Source organism: Anomaloglossus baeobatrachus, chromosome 12 (assembly GCF_048569485.1).
Source record: "Anomaloglossus baeobatrachus isolate aAnoBae1 chromosome 12, aAnoBae1.hap1, whole genome shotgun sequence".
Classification (NCBI taxonomy): Eukaryota; Metazoa; Chordata; class Amphibia; order Anura; family Aromobatidae; genus Anomaloglossus; species Anomaloglossus baeobatrachus.
In genome coordinates, this window is record NC_134364.1 from 117,233,720 (window position 1) to 117,248,801 (window position 15,082).

At 49.3% G+C, this 15,082-nt stretch overlaps 1 protein-coding gene across 2 annotated transcripts in view; it reads left to right on the forward strand.

Moving 5' to 3' along the window:
* The window catches only part of PLCB2 (phospholipase C beta 2), a 203,852-nt gene that overhangs the window by 119,312 nt on the left and 69,458 nt on the right, over nucleotides 1-15,082 (forward strand). For both annotated transcript variants that reach the window (XM_075330434.1, XM_075330435.1), the window contains exons 6-8: nucleotides 2,724-2,777; nucleotides 3,159-3,234; nucleotides 7,378-7,478. In XM_075330434.1, coding sequence (XP_075186549.1) covers nucleotides 2,724-2,777; nucleotides 3,159-3,234; nucleotides 7,378-7,478 — 231 coding nt within the window. The remainder of the gene's footprint in view (nucleotides 1-2,723; nucleotides 2,778-3,158; nucleotides 3,235-7,377; nucleotides 7,479-15,082) is intronic.

Genomic DNA, 15,082 nt, shown 5'->3' on the forward strand with positions numbered 1-15,082 from the left:
GCTGGATGTGAGCTCTGTGTCTCTCCCAGTAATATAGGCTGGATATGAGCGCTGTGTGTCTCCCAGTAATATAGGCTGGATGTGAGCTCTGTGTGTCTCCCAGTAATATAGGCTGAATGTGAGCTCTGTGTGTCTCTCCCAGTTATATAGGCTGGATGTGAGCTCTGTGTGACTCTCCCAGTAATATAGGCTGGATGTGAGCTCTGTGTGTCTCTCCCAGTAATATAGGCTGGATGTGAGCTCTGTGTGTCTCCCCCAGTAAAATAGGCTGGATGTGAGCTCTGTGTGTCTCCCCCAGTAATATAGGCTGGATGTGAGCTCTGTGTGTCTCTCCCAGTAATATAGGCTGGATGTGAGCCCTGTGTGTCTCTCCCAGTAATATAGGCTAGATGTGAGGTCTGTGTATCTCTCCCAGTAATATAGGCTGGATGTGAGCTCTGTGTGTCTCTCCCAGTAATATAGGCTGGATGTGAGGTCTGTGTGTCTCTCCCAGTAATATAGGTTGGATGTGAGGTCTGTGTGTCTCTCCCAGTAATATAGGCTGGATGTGAGCTCTCTGTCTCTCCCAGTAATATAGGCTGGATATGAGCGCTGTGTGTCTCCCAGTAATATAGGCTGGATGTGAGGTCTGTGTGTCTCTCCCAGTAATATAGGTTGGATGTGAGCTCTGTGTGTCTCTCCCAGTAATATAGGCTGGATGTGAGCTCTGTGTGTCTCTCCCAGTAATATAGGCTGGATGTGAGCTCTGTGTGACTCTCCCAGTAATATAGGCTGGATGTGAGCTCTGTGTGACTCTCCCAGTAATATAGGCTGGATTTGAGCTCTGTGTGTCTCTCCCAGTAATATAGGCTGGATGTGAGCTCTGTGTGTCTCTCCCAGTAATATAGGCTGGATGTGAGCCCTGTGTGTCTCTCCCAGTAATATAGGCTAGATGTGAGCTCTGTGTGTCTCTCCCAGTAATATAGGCTGGATGTGAGCTCTGTGTGTCTCTCCCAGTAATATAGGCTGGATGTGAGGTCTGTGTGTCTCTCCCAGTAATATAGGCTGGATGTGAGCTCTGTGTGTCTCTCCCAGTAATATAGGCTGGATGTGACCTCTGTGTGTCTCTCCCAGTAATATGGGCTGGATGTGAGCTCTGTGTGACTCTCCCAGTAATATAGGCTGGATGTGAGCTCTGTGTGTCTCTCCCAGTAATATGGGCTGGATGTGAGCTCTGTGTGACTCTCCCAGTAAAATAGGCTGGATGTGAGCTCTGTGTGACTCTCCCAGTAATATAGGCTGGATGTGAGCTCTGTGTGTCTCTCCCAGTAATATAGGCTGGATGTGAGCTCTGTGTGTCTCTCCCAGTAATATAGGCTGGATGTGAGCCCTGTGTGTCTCCCCCAGTAATATAGGCTGGATGTGAGCTCTGTGTGTCTCTCCCAGTAATATTGGCTGGATGTGAGCTCTGTGTGACTCTCCCAGTAATATAGGCTGGATTTGAGCTCTGTGTGTCTCTCCCAGTAATATTGGCTGGATGTGAGCTCTGTGTGACTCTCCCAGTAATATAGGCTGGATTTGAGCTCTGTGTGTCTCTCCCAGTAGTATAGGCTGGATGTGAGCTCTGTGTGTCTCTCCCAGTAATATAGGCTGGATGTGAGCTCTGTGTGTCTCTCCCAGTAATATAGGCTGGATGTGAGCCCTGTGTGTCTCTCCCAGTAATATAGGCTAGATGTGAGCTCTGTGTGTCTCTCCCAGTAATATAGGCTGGATGTGAGGTCTGTGTGTCTCTCCCAGTAATATAGGCTGGATGTGAGCTCTGTGTGTCTTTCCAAGTAATATGGGCTGGATGTGAGCTCTGTGTGACTCTCCCAGTAATATAGGCTGGATGTGAGCTCTGTGTGACTCTCCCAGTAAAATAGGCTGGATGTGAGCTCTGTGTGTCTCTCCCAGTAATATAGGCTGGATGTGAGCTCTGTGTGTCTCTCCCAGTAATATGGGCTGGATGTGAGCTCTGTGTGTCTCTCCCAGTAATATAGGCTGGATGTGAGATCTGTGTGTCTCTCCCAGTAATATGGGCTGGATGTGAGCTCTGTGTATCTCTCTCAGTAATATAGGCTGGATGTGAACTCTGTGTGTCTCTCCCAGTAATATAGGCTGGATGTGAGCTCTGTGTATCTCTCTCAGTAATATAGGCTGGATATGAGCTCTGTGTGTATCCCAGGTGCTGCTGTCTTCACCAGCTTACATCAGCACAGCTTCTATCCTGCACTCATCTCTTCTTCATTTGCTCTCCTCCTTATCTTCAGCCTGTTTTTTTCTGCCCTCTCTGAGACTGTATATACTTTCTCCCGTCTCCATATTGTAGAGGTGTGTATAACCCCCTTCCTCTTGCTATCTTTGAAACTGAGAGAAAGGAAAAAGCGGATGGATGGCTTTGCATCTTTGTGCAGATCACCCAGCTAGATTAAGGAAATATACATTCTGCAGCAGTAACATCGTACAGAAATGTTACTGAAGAAAGTAGGTTTTATTTTGTATTTAGGAATGTTGAGCAAAGTTGTAAGTAGCTTTTAACATTACATTACTTTAAATAGTCAAAGTGACAGCCCATTATACACGCTGACATTTTTTTTAATCATTTTTGGATCTTGATAATTTTTGGATCTTGATAATTTTTGGATCTTGAAAATTTTTGGATCTTGATAATTTTTTAAATTTTGTTATTTTTTTTTTCTCTTTAGACACGTGAAACTCACACTTCAATTAAATGCAGAAGGAAAAATTCCAGTACGAAAGTAAGCCATCAATTAACCACATTTGAAATACAGTTTGTACCTGACTCATAGATACACGAATTTAAAGGGAACCTGTCAGCTACGTGTATACAGTTTCCGATCATTATCAAAAAGATATTAAGTGAAAGCATAAGAAAATATGTATTTAGATGGAAAGAAGATTACATATATAAACACATTTCCACATACTTAAGAATGGATATAATAACGTGATCATTGGGATTAATGCTTATCAGCTTCACACAGTGTCTGCACATCTCCATCCACAACGTCAATATAACAATATCTCGCGTTATAATAACCAGCTCTCAGCTAACGGGGTATTAATTGCTGCAAATCTGACTTATCTTAAGAACGTGATCTTTTTTCCCTCTTGGACAGTATTTTCCAGCTGTTTCCTGCCGACAGGAAGAGAGTGGAGCAAGCATTACATGCCTGTCATCTTTCAAAGGGGAAAGTGAGTGTTATACCCTCGTTACATTGCCTCTTTTTTTTCCATAGCTGTGATTAAATAGATTAAATTATCCAGAAATAAAATTGGTCAGATCCTTTTCAGAAAGTAAAATAACCTAGCATCGCAGCTAAGAATTAAAGGGGGTTTTCGGTAGAATTTTTTTAAGATAAACAGGCTTAAGTTAGTAAATTATCCAATTTACTAATATACTTTACGATTGAATGTGGCACTGATCTTTGGCTACAAGCTCTGTTCCTGGGTCCCAACAGGTGTCCAACACATGAGAGTGTCAGTATATGATTAGAACTGTGTGTGTAGGGGCAGGCTGTAGGTGTGTGTTAGGCTGGCTAGCATGATTATTGCACAGGTGTGTCTTAGGCTGGTCAGCATGATTATTGCACAGGTGTGCCTTAGGCTGGTCAGCATGATTATTGCACAGGTGTGCCTTAGGCTGGCCAGCATGATTATTGCTCAGCTGTGCCTTAGGTTGGCCAGCATGATTATTGCATAGGTGTGCCTTAGGCTGGCCAGCATGATTATTGCACATGTGTGCTTTAGGCTGGCCAGCATGATTATTGCTCAGCTGTGCCTTAGGCTGGCCAGCATGATTATTGCATAGGTGTGCCTTAGGCTGGCCAGCATGATTACTGCACAGGTGTGCCTTAGGCTAGCCAACATGATTATTGCATAGGTCTGCCTTAGGCTGGGCAGCGTGATTATTGCACAGGTGTGCCCTAGGTTGGCCAGCATAATTATTGCTCCAATGCGCTTCAAGCTGGCCAGCAAGATTATTGCACAGGTGTGCCTTAGGCTGGCCAGCATGATTATTGCTCAGCTGTGCCTTAGGCTGGCCAGCATGATTATTGCACACGTGTGCCTTAGGCTGGCCAGCATGATTATTGCACAGGTGTACCTTAGGCTGGCCAGCATGATTATTGCACAGGTGTACCTTAGGCTGGCCAGCATGATTATTGCACGGGTGTGCTTTATGCTGGCTACTATAAAAAAAAACAGTCTAAAATGTGCAGTTTTATCACACACAACAATGCCCCAGATGTAGCAAGTTTTGATGGGGCGTACAATTGGCATGCTGACTGCAAACATTTCTACCAGGGCTGTTGCCCATTAATTGAATGTTGATTTATCTACCGTATGATGTCTCCAAAGGAATTTGCATTTATATTTTTGTTCAGTGTAAATAAGACGTTTGCCAGCATGTTTCCCACACAACACACTAATATTACACATGGCTATGTGCGCACTAGACCGTTTTTCCCGCGGATTTACCCGCGGATTTGCCCCGGAAATTTCTTGAGAAATGTCTGCAATCTTTGTGCAGACATTTCCCATGAAATTCAATGAGAAAAAAAAATAGCTGTGCGCACTGTGCGGATTTTTCTCAAGAAAATTTCTTGAGAAAATTTTCTCGAGAAACTTTCTTGAGAAAATGTGCATGTCCATTAATTTCCGCAGGTACCTGCGGTATTCCGGGGGTATTCCGCAGGTAGCAATGATGTGCGGTATACCACCGGAATAGCCGCGATTTACCTGCGGTAATGCCCATCGCTGCCTGCGGTTTTGCAGGAAGCGATGTCATTATGCCAGGAAGAGGAGCAGAGGAAACACACGTCACACTCCCTGGACGCCGCACAGAAGCACTTCCGTGCGACCTCCAGGTGTCTGTGCAGTGTGTGTCCTGCTCCGGCCTCGCGGCTGCCTGCACTGCTGTGTGTCAGTGTCTGCCCGCAGTGTCAGCAGCCTGTCACGCGGCAGCGCAGGCAGACACTGACATCCTGCAGTGCTGGGAGCCGCGGGGATGACGATCGCTGCTGTCAGGAGGTGAGATCATTACCTGCTGTGACGATCTCCTGCCTCCTGACGTCAGCGCTGTCACTGCTTTCTAGGGCCGACTCGCGAGCGGCCCGAAACTGTCACTAGCGGTGACGTCACGGGCTCTCGCGATAAGTCAGTGACAGCGCTGACGTCAGCAGTACAGGAGATGATCACAGAAGGTAATGATCTCATCTATGCTCCTGATGGCAGCGCTCGTCATCCCCTGCAGTGACCTGAGCTGACCTATTGATGTTAGCTCAGGTCACTGCATTGCTCTCCCAGCCAATGGGGAACATTCTGTTTTTCATTGACTGGGACAGCGACTATGGTATGGATCGCCGTGCCCCCCCCCCGCTTATTGGATTACGCCGGACGTGGAATTGATTGTGCTCTTTTCAATAAATTGGTTAAAGAGGGAATGTTTTGGGGAGTGTTTTTTCAAATAAAACTTTTTTTGTTGTCTATTTTTTAATTATTACTGACTGGGTTGGTGATGTCGGGTATCTGATAGACGCCTGACCTCACCAACCCCAGGGCTTGATGCCAGGTGACATTACACATCTGGCATCAACCCCATATATTACCCCGTTTGCCAACGCACCAGGGCGCGGGATGAGCTGGGGCAAAGCGCCAGGATTGGCACGTCTAATGGATGCGCCACTTCTGGGGCGGCTGCGGCCTGCTATTTTTAGGCTGGGGAGTGTCCAATAACAGTGGACCTCCCTAGTCTGAGAATATCAGACCCCAGCTGTCCGCTTTACCTTGGCTGGTGATCCAATATGGGGGGGACCCCACGTTTTTTGTTTTAAATTATTTATATAATTTAAAATAACAGCGTGGGGTGCCCACTGTTTTGGATTATCAGCCAAGGTGAAGCTGCCAGCGGTGGTCTGCAGGCTGCAGCCGTCTGCTTTACCCTAGCTGGCTACAAAAAATGGGGGGACCTCACGTCATTTTTTTTAATTATTTATTTATTTTATGGCTAAATACAAGGCTAAGCACCCTTTAGGCTACTTTCACACATCCGGCTTGAGCTCTGCGGCTCAATCCGGCTGTGCAAGCTATGCAACGGATGCGGTGAAAACACCGCATCCTTTGCATAGGTTTTTCCTTTGCGGCCAGTCCGGTTTTTGCCGCTTGCGGCATGCTACTGAGCATGCGCAGTGGCAAAAACCGCATGCGGCGGCCGGATGCGGTTATTGCCGCATCGCGCCGCATCCGGCCGCCATAGGCATGTATTGAAAAATGTGCCGCATCGGCCGAATGCGGCGAGATGCGGTTTTTTTTGCCGCACGAAAAAACGTGCCAGGCAACGTTCCATCCGGCCGCCGCATCGGCTACATCTGCCGCATGCGGCAAAAAACGGACGGAACGCAAGGCCATGCGGCACAATGCGGCACTAATTAAAGTCTATGCAGGAAAATCGCAACCGGCAGCAAAAAAAACCGGTTGCGATTTTCATGCAAAGTGCCGGATTGTGCCGCATAGCAAAAACCGGAGGTGTGAAAGTAGCCTAAGTGCCACATGAAAGTCACTAAAGGGTGCCAGCTTAGAAAATGCAGGGAGGTGGAACATTATATAGGTTTTTCTCATCTATCTATCTATCTATCTATCTATCTATCTATCTATCCCTCTATCTATCTATCTATCTATCCCTCTATCTATCTATCTATCTATCCCTCTATCTATCTATCTATCTATCCATCTATCCCTCTATCTATCTATTCATCTATCTATCTATCCCTCTATCTATCTATCTATTCATCTATCTATCCCTCTATCTATCTATCTATTCATCTATCCATCTTTCCCTCTATCCATTATCTGTCTATCGATTATCTTTATTATTTATTGCAGGGACAAACCTGCGGTAAATCCGCGGTAAATCCGCGGCAAATTCGCGGCAAATTCGCGGCAAATCCGCGGCAAAAACGCATGCGGATTTGGTGCGGATTTTTTCCGCAGGTCCGGAAATCTTTCACTGGCAGAAGTTTCTCAAGAAATTTTCTTGAGAAACTTCACATTTCTAGTGCGCACATAGCCTTATAACTGTCTCAATGGGCATCTGTGACTTAGCACCAGGACGTTCCACTGTGCTCCAGCGCCGTTACTCCATCCATGTCTGATCATTGTTCACAGGTGTTTATATAATCTAACAGTAAGTTATTTGCATATATTCATAAGCTTGAGGTTAATATAATTCTACCTGCCGGTAAGAAGCAATGCCGATCACTAATAGGTAAGATTCTGTCAAGCTGAGACCTGTTCTACAAGCATCAACCCATGATGATTGTCTTATTTGTCCATCCTTAGAATGATGCCATCAATCCAGAGGACTTTCCTGAATCCGTCTACAGAACATTCCTTATGCAGCTCTGCCCACGGCCAGAGATAGATGAAATCTTCACGTCCTAGTGAGTTCTCCGAGAACATTATCTCGCTAAGGCTACTTTCACACATCCGGTTTGAGCAGTGCGGCTCAATCCGGCTGTGAAACCTATGCAACGGATGCGGCGAAAACACGGCATCCTTTGCATAAGTTTTTACATGCGGCCCGTCCGTTTTTTTCCGGTTGCGGCACGCTACTGAGCATGCACGGTGGAAGAAACCGCATGCGGCGGCCGGATGCGTTTTTTTCCGCATCGCGCCGCATCCGGCATCCATAGGCATGCATTGAAAAATGCGCCGCAGCGGCTGGATGCGGCGCGATGCGTTTTTTTTTGCCGGAGCAAAAAACGTTGCAGGCAACGTTCCATCCGGCCGCGGCATCGGCTAAATCTGCCGCATGCGGCAAAAACCGGACCGAACGCAAGCCCATGCAGCACAATACGGCACTAATGTAAGTCTATGCAAAAAAAACCGCAACCGGCGGCAAAAAAAAACGGTTGCGGTTTTTCTGCAGAGCGCCGTATTGTGCTGCAGAGCAAAAACCGGATGTGTAAAAGTGGCCTAAGTATCTGTATATTGAGTAAAAGTTGGAGAAGGGGGGTTGTAAGGAACTGCACAAGAACCATGTCCAAAAATACCTGGAAAAGTACACTGGTTTTGGTCTTATGCTACTCAACAAAATAAGCTTCACAGTATAAAGAAAAGCAATCACCATGTGATAAGAGGCATGTAGCATACAGAGTACAACACTTGCAAAAAGGGGACTCACTGGTCACTTATCATTATTGTGATAATTGCAGCAAAATTGTCCTCAACAATCACGTCCTGTACATACCAGTGTAGCGCCCCTGAAGCCATCAGGAGCTACAAGGTACTGCATCCTGTCAAAGATGCAGGGCTTACCCCCAGGGTCCCAGAAGACCAGTGCCAGTAACAGCAAAACACATATGTAATCCATGTTTTTCCCTTCCCAAGGACTGGTGACAGACTAGGGTTGGACCCAATGGATGGTGACCTAGGGGTGGAGCCGATCCAGTCCACTAGACGACAACCAGGGAGGAGGGGCCAGACAGCCAGTAAGTGGAAGTGAGAGGAGACATACGTAACGGTACTGACGGGAGAGTGTACCAGTGACCTGTCAGACGCAGGCGTGTGGTTGCCGAAGGAGTACGGTGGAGTACTCTCAGAACCATAGCACCGATGGGGAACAGAGTCCTTGGTCAGGCAAAAGCGCCAGGCAGACCTGATAATATCTGCAGTGTGAGGGGACCATCCAGGACCTCACTGACCGTAAAGTCCGGGGCACCAGCAGTGACGGGAGAAACAGGGACCGGAACAGAACACTGACCCTACAGGGTTCAAACTGCCGCCATACGGAATAAGACTGAAAGACTACCAGGAGGGGACCCCTAGATGCTCCAAGCCACGGGGATCCACCAACCAGAGACAGGTGCAGGGGAAACAAGCCACCAGGTTACCACACCGGCACTGGGACTAAGGGGACTAGTGGTGAGGACCAACCTTCTTCGGGTTGCAACGCTATGAGTAAAGAAACCAGTTACACTGCAATATCCAGGCTGCCATCAGCTCCAGCGGTGAGAGACTGTGCAGCAGCGGCTCCATCTCTATAGCCGCAATCCGCAAATGGCGTCACGACAAAACATTTATTATTACTCCCCTGTACATAACCCCTTTCAAGCAACCCCCAGGGTCACAGAACAGGGCAACGGTCACCCAGTGAACTGTCCCAGTAAATATATTGCCCGGTACCGAGTACCCCATAGCCCTGGGGTGCGTCACCAGCATGACCACCTATATATTTATCTTTGTTATGTTACCACCTTGCCTGTGTTAGAGTAGTCCAATCTACTCCATAAAGGGTCTCCTCTTCAGATTGTGTTCGTGCCAGACACTACACGTATGTGTCCAGTGATATGAGTTAAGTCCCAGAGTCCACACTTATTTATATGAAGTACTTCAAAAAGTTACAAAAAGTGATAAAATAGTACATTTCAATTAGCATGAATATTTCTGCTGGGGCTTTTCTTGATAACGATAATTAACCATACTTTTGTTTTTGGTCTTTGTAACTTTTGTGAATTGTTTTAACTTCCTAATATACCCCTTCCAATTCCAATTCAGAGAAGCAACATCCTGTAGATAATTATCTTTTAATTTTCAAGGGTGCGAAACCGATTTCATAGGCTTTGTACATTGTGTAACTGGACTTAGCTATGGCACAAGGGTCCTCGACGCAATATGCCTACAGTAAAGCAATGAAGGCGTGGGAACTAAATCCCTCTACATACGATTAATGAAGGGATATTCTTATGACAGTTCTGTTCACTCCAAGAAATGGTCCAGATGTATAAAGTTCAGATGACCCCCTATATGAGAGGGGCTCTTGCTCTGATGGCCTCAGCCCCTCCATGTGCTACATGGTCATTTGAATGGCCACCCAAGTAATTAAAGCCTCAATGAGGCTGTATGAATTTTGGTAGGACCAGAAGAACATCTAGAAAAGGATCAAGCTCAACTCCAATCATTTGTTCTCTCAGGTTAGATGACACCATCAAAGGCTTCTGGCAGAGGCTTAGTTCAATTTCCTCATTAAAAACACATCAATGCATCCATCATGCATGTGTATGGGTGGGTAGGAAGAGACAGCTGTCAGAGAAGCAAGCCGACAGCCATTATGAGCCCATTCATCTTAGATAACTAACACAGATGTCACTGTAGTGACAATGGAAATGTGACACTAAACCACTAGGGGGCACAAGTGTTCAAGAAGGATGTCAGGCATCTAGGTGTAATGAGCTGCACGACCACTAGAGGCCGCTAGTACCCTAGTGTGAGAGGTCTGCAGAGTAGTCGATCAAACCGAGTCAGAAGCCATGATGTACCATCAATACACAGGGAGCAAGAGAAGCCAAGGTCGCGTGAGAGCCAAAGGTCAGTAGCCAGGAAGGAGCGTCAATAGCCAAAGGGGAACAAAGACAAGGACGGGGCACGAGCTGGAGTCAGAGGCCAAGAGGACACATCAGGGACCAGGGATCGTGCGAAGCCGGAGTCACAGAAAGCCAAAGGTCAGGGAAGCAGGGAGTTAATAATAATAAATAATAATAATCTTTATTTCTATAGAGCCAACATATTCCGCAGCACTTTACAATTCAGGAGGATCGTATACAAACAAGTAACAGTTATAGAAAATACAATATTTAGAGGGAAAAAAAGACAGCCCTGCTTGTGAGAGCTTACAATCTACAATGAGATGGTGGGAGGGGGCAAGGTACAAGTGCTTATTTACAATGACAATCCAGCCATCTCAAGGAAACGGGGGATAGATAATGGCTTCCTGCACCAGTTGTCCAGAACCTTGAGATGCATTTGGGTGCAGTGGAGTTTGACGTGGGGTTATGTTCTGAGAAGTTGTAGAGGGACTATGTGAATTTAGTTCAGCTAGAGAGTGTGATAGGCCGCCGTAAAAAGATGAATTTTTAGGGTGCGTCTGAAGCTGAGTAAGTTGTGATTCGTCCTAACTTCTTGGGGTAGAGCGTTCCAGAGGATTGGTGCAGCTCAGAAGTCGTCTTGGATTCGGGAGTGGGAGGTTCGAATCAGTGTGGATGTTAGTCGAAAGTAATTTGCAGAGCGTAGAGAACAGGTGGGGTGATAGACAGAGAGGAGGGTGGAGATGTAGGGGGTGCCGCACTGTGGAGAGCTTTGTGGTGATAGACAGAGTGGAGGGTGGAGATGTAGGGGGTGCTGCACTGTGGAGAGCTTTGTGGTGATAGACAGAGAGGAGGGTGGAGATATAGGGGGTGCCGCACTGTGGAGAGCTTTGTGGTGATAGAGAGGAGGGTGGAGATGTAGGGGTTGCCGCACTGTGGAGAGCTTTGTGGTGATAGACAGAGAGGAGGGTGGAGATGTAGGGGGTGCCGCACTGTGGAGAGCTTTGTGGTGATAGAGAGGAGGGTGGAGATGTAGGGGGTGCCGCACTGTGGAGAGCTTTGTGGTGATAAACAGAGAGGAGGGTGGAGATGTAGGGGGTGCCGCACTGTGGAGAGCTTTGTGGTTATAGACAGAGGAGGGTGGAGATGTAGGGGGTGCCGCACTGTGGAGGGCTTTGTGGTGATAGAGAGGAGGGTGGAGATGTAGGGGGTGCCGCACTGTGGAGAGCTTTGTGGTGATAAGACAGAGAGGAGGGTGGAGATGAAGGGGGGTTCCGCACTGTGGAGAGCTTTGTGGTGATAGACAGAGAGGAGGGTGGAGATGTAGGGGGTGCCGCACTGTGGAGAGCTTTGTGGTGATAGACAGAGAGGAGGGTGGAGATGTAGGGGGTGCTGCACTGTGGAGAGCTTTGTGGCAATAGACAGAGAGGAGGGTGGAGATGTACGGGGTGCTGCACTGTGGAGAGCTTTGTGGTGATAGACAGAGAGGAGGGTGGAGATGTAGGGGGTGCCGCACTGTGGAGGGCTTTGTGGTGATAGACAGAGAGGAGGGTGGAGATGTAGGGGGTGCCGCACTGTGGAGAGCTTTGTGGTGATAGACAGAGAGGAAGGTGGAGATGTAGGGGGTGCCGCACTGTGGAGAGCTTTGTGGTGATAGAGAGGAGGGTGGAGATGTAGGGGGTGCCGCACTGTGGAGAGCTTTGTGGTGATGGACAGAGAGGAGGGTGGAGATGTAGGGGGTGCTGCACTGTGGAGAGCTTTGTGGTGATAGAGAGGAGGGTGGAGATGTAGGGGGTGCCGCACTGTGGAGAGCTTTGTGGTGATAGACAGAGAGGAGGGTGGAGATGTAGGGGGGTGCCGCACTGTGGAGAGCTTTGTGGTGATAGACAGAGAGGAGGGTGGAGATGAAGGGGGGTGCCGCACTGTGGAGAGCTTTGTGGTGATAGACAGAGAGGAGGGTGGAGATGTAGGGGGTGCTGCACTGTGGAGAGCTTTGTGGTGATAGACAGAGAGGAGGGTGGAGATGTAGGGGGTGCCGCACTGTGGAGAGCTTTGTGGTGATAGACAGAGAGGAAGGTGGAGATGTAGGGGGTGCCGCACTGTGGAGAGCTTTGTGGTGATAGAGATGAGGGTGGAGATGTAGGGGGTGCCGCACTGTGTAGAGCTTTGTGGTGATAGAGAGGAGGGTGGAGATGTAGGGGGGTGCCGCACTGTGGAGAGCTTTGTGGTGATAGACAGAGAGGAGGGTGGAGATGTAGGGGGTGCCGCACTGTGGAGAGCTTTGTGGTGATAGAGAGGAGGGTGGAGATGTAGGGGGTGCCGCACTGTGGAGAGCTTTGTGGTGATAAACAGAGAGGAGGGTGGAGATGTAGGGGGTGCCGCACTGTGGAGAGCTTTGTGGTGATAGATAGAGAGGAAGGTGGAGATGTAGGGGGTGCCGCACTGTGGAGAGCTTTGTGGTGATAGAGAGGAGGGTGGAGATGTAGGGGGGTGCCGCACTGTGGAGAGCTTTGTGGTGATAGATAGAGAGGAAGGTGGAGATGTAGGGGGTGCCGCACTGTGGAGAGCTTTGTGGTGATAGAGAGGAGGGTGTAGATGTAGGGGGTGCCGCACTGTGGAGAGCTTTGTGGTGATGGACAGAGAGGAGGGTGGAGATGTAGGGGGGTGCTGCACTGTGGAGAGCTTTGTGGTGATAGAGAGGAGGGTGGAGATGTAGGGGGTGCCGCACTGTGGAGAGCTTTGTGGTGATAGACAGAGAGGAGGGTGGAGATGTAGGGGGTGCCGCACTGTGGAGAGCTTTGTGGTGATAGAGAGGAGGGTGGAGATGTAGGGGGGTCGCACTGTGGTGAGCTTTGTGGTGATAGAGAGGAGGGTGGAGATGTAGGGGGTGCCGCACTGTGGAGGGCTTTGTGGTGATAGAGAGGAGGGTGGAGATGTAGGGGGTGCCGCACTGTGGAGAGCTTTGTGGTGATAGACAGAGAGGAAGGTGGAGATGTAGGGGGTGCCGCACTGTGGAGAGCTTTGTGGTGATAGAGATGAGGGTGGAGATGTAGGGGGTGCCGCACTGTGGAGAGCTTTGTGGTGATAGAGAGGAGGGTGGAGATGTAGGGGGTGCCGCACTGTGGAGAGCTTTGTGGTGATAGACAGAGAGGAGGGTGGAGATGTAGGGGGTGCCGCACTGTGGAGAGCTTTGTGGTGATAGATAGAGAGGAAGGTGGAGATGTAGGGGGTGCCGCACTGTGGAGAGCTTTGTGGTGATAGAGAGGAGGGTGGAGATGTAGGGGGGTGCCGCACTGTGGAGAGCTTTGTGGTGATAGATAGAGAGGAAGGTGGAGATGTAGGGGGGTGCCGCACTGTGGAGAGCTTTGTGGTGATAGAGATGAGGGTGGAGATGTAGGGGGTGCCGCACTGTGGAGAGCTTTGTGGTGATGGACAGAGAGGAGGGTGGAGATGTAGGGGGGTGCCGCACTGTGGAGAGCTTTGTGGTGATAGACAGAGAGGAGGGTGGAGATGTAGGGGGTGCCACACTGTGGAGAGCTTTGTGGTGATAGAGAGGAGGGTGGAGATGTAGGGGGTGCCGCACTGTGGAGAGCTTTGTGGTGATAGACAGAGAGGAGGGTGGAGATGTAGGGGGTGCCGCACTGTGGAGAGCTTTGTGGTGATAGATAGAGAGGAAGGTGGAGATGTAGGGGGTGCCGCACTGTGGAGAGCTTTGTGGTGATAGAGAGGAGGGTGGAGATGTAGGGGGTGCTGCACTGTGGAGAGCTTTGTGGTGATAGAGAGGAGGGTGGAGATGTAGGGGGTGCCGCACTGTGGAGAGCTTTGTGGTGATAGACAGAGAGGAGGGTGGAGATGTAGGGGGTGCCGCACTGTGGAGAGCTTTGTGGTGATAGAGATGAGGGTGGAGATGTAGGGGGGCCGCACTGTGGAGAGCTTTGTGGTGATAGAGAGGAGGGTGGAGATGTAGGGGGTGCTGCACTGTGGAGAGCTTTGTGGTGATAGACAGAGAGGAGGGTGGAGATATAGGGGGTGCCGCACTGTGGAGAGCTTTGTGGTGATAGAGAGGAGGGTGGAGATGTAGGGGTTGCCGCACTGTGGAGAGCTTTGTGGTGATAGACAGAGAGGAGGGTGGAGATGTAGGGGGTGCCGCACTGTGGAGAGCTTTGTGGTGATAGAGAGGAGGGTGGAGATGTAGGGGGTGCCGCACTGTGGAGAGCTTTGTGGTGATGGACAGAGAGGAGGGTGGAGATGTAGGGGAGTGCTGCACTGTGGAGAGCTTTGTGGTGATAGAGAGGAGGGTGGAGATGTAGGGGGTGCCGCACTGTGGAGAGCTTTGTGGTGATAGACAGAGAGGAGGGTGGAGATGTAGGGGGTGCCGCACTGTGGAGAGCTTTGTGGTGATAGAGAGGAGGGTGGAGATGTAGGGGGTGCCGCACTGTGGATAGCTTTGTGGTGATAGAGAGGAGGGTGGAGATGTAGGGGGTGCCGCACTGTGGAGAGCTTTGTGGTGATAGACAGAGAGGAAGGTGGAGATGTAGGGGGTGCCGCACTGTGGAGAGCTTTGTGGTGATAGAGATGAGGGTGGAGATGTAGGGGGTGCCGCACTGTGGAGAGCTTTGTGGTGATAGAGAGGAGGGTGGAGATGTAGGGGGTGCCGCATTGTGGAGAGCTTTGTGGTGATA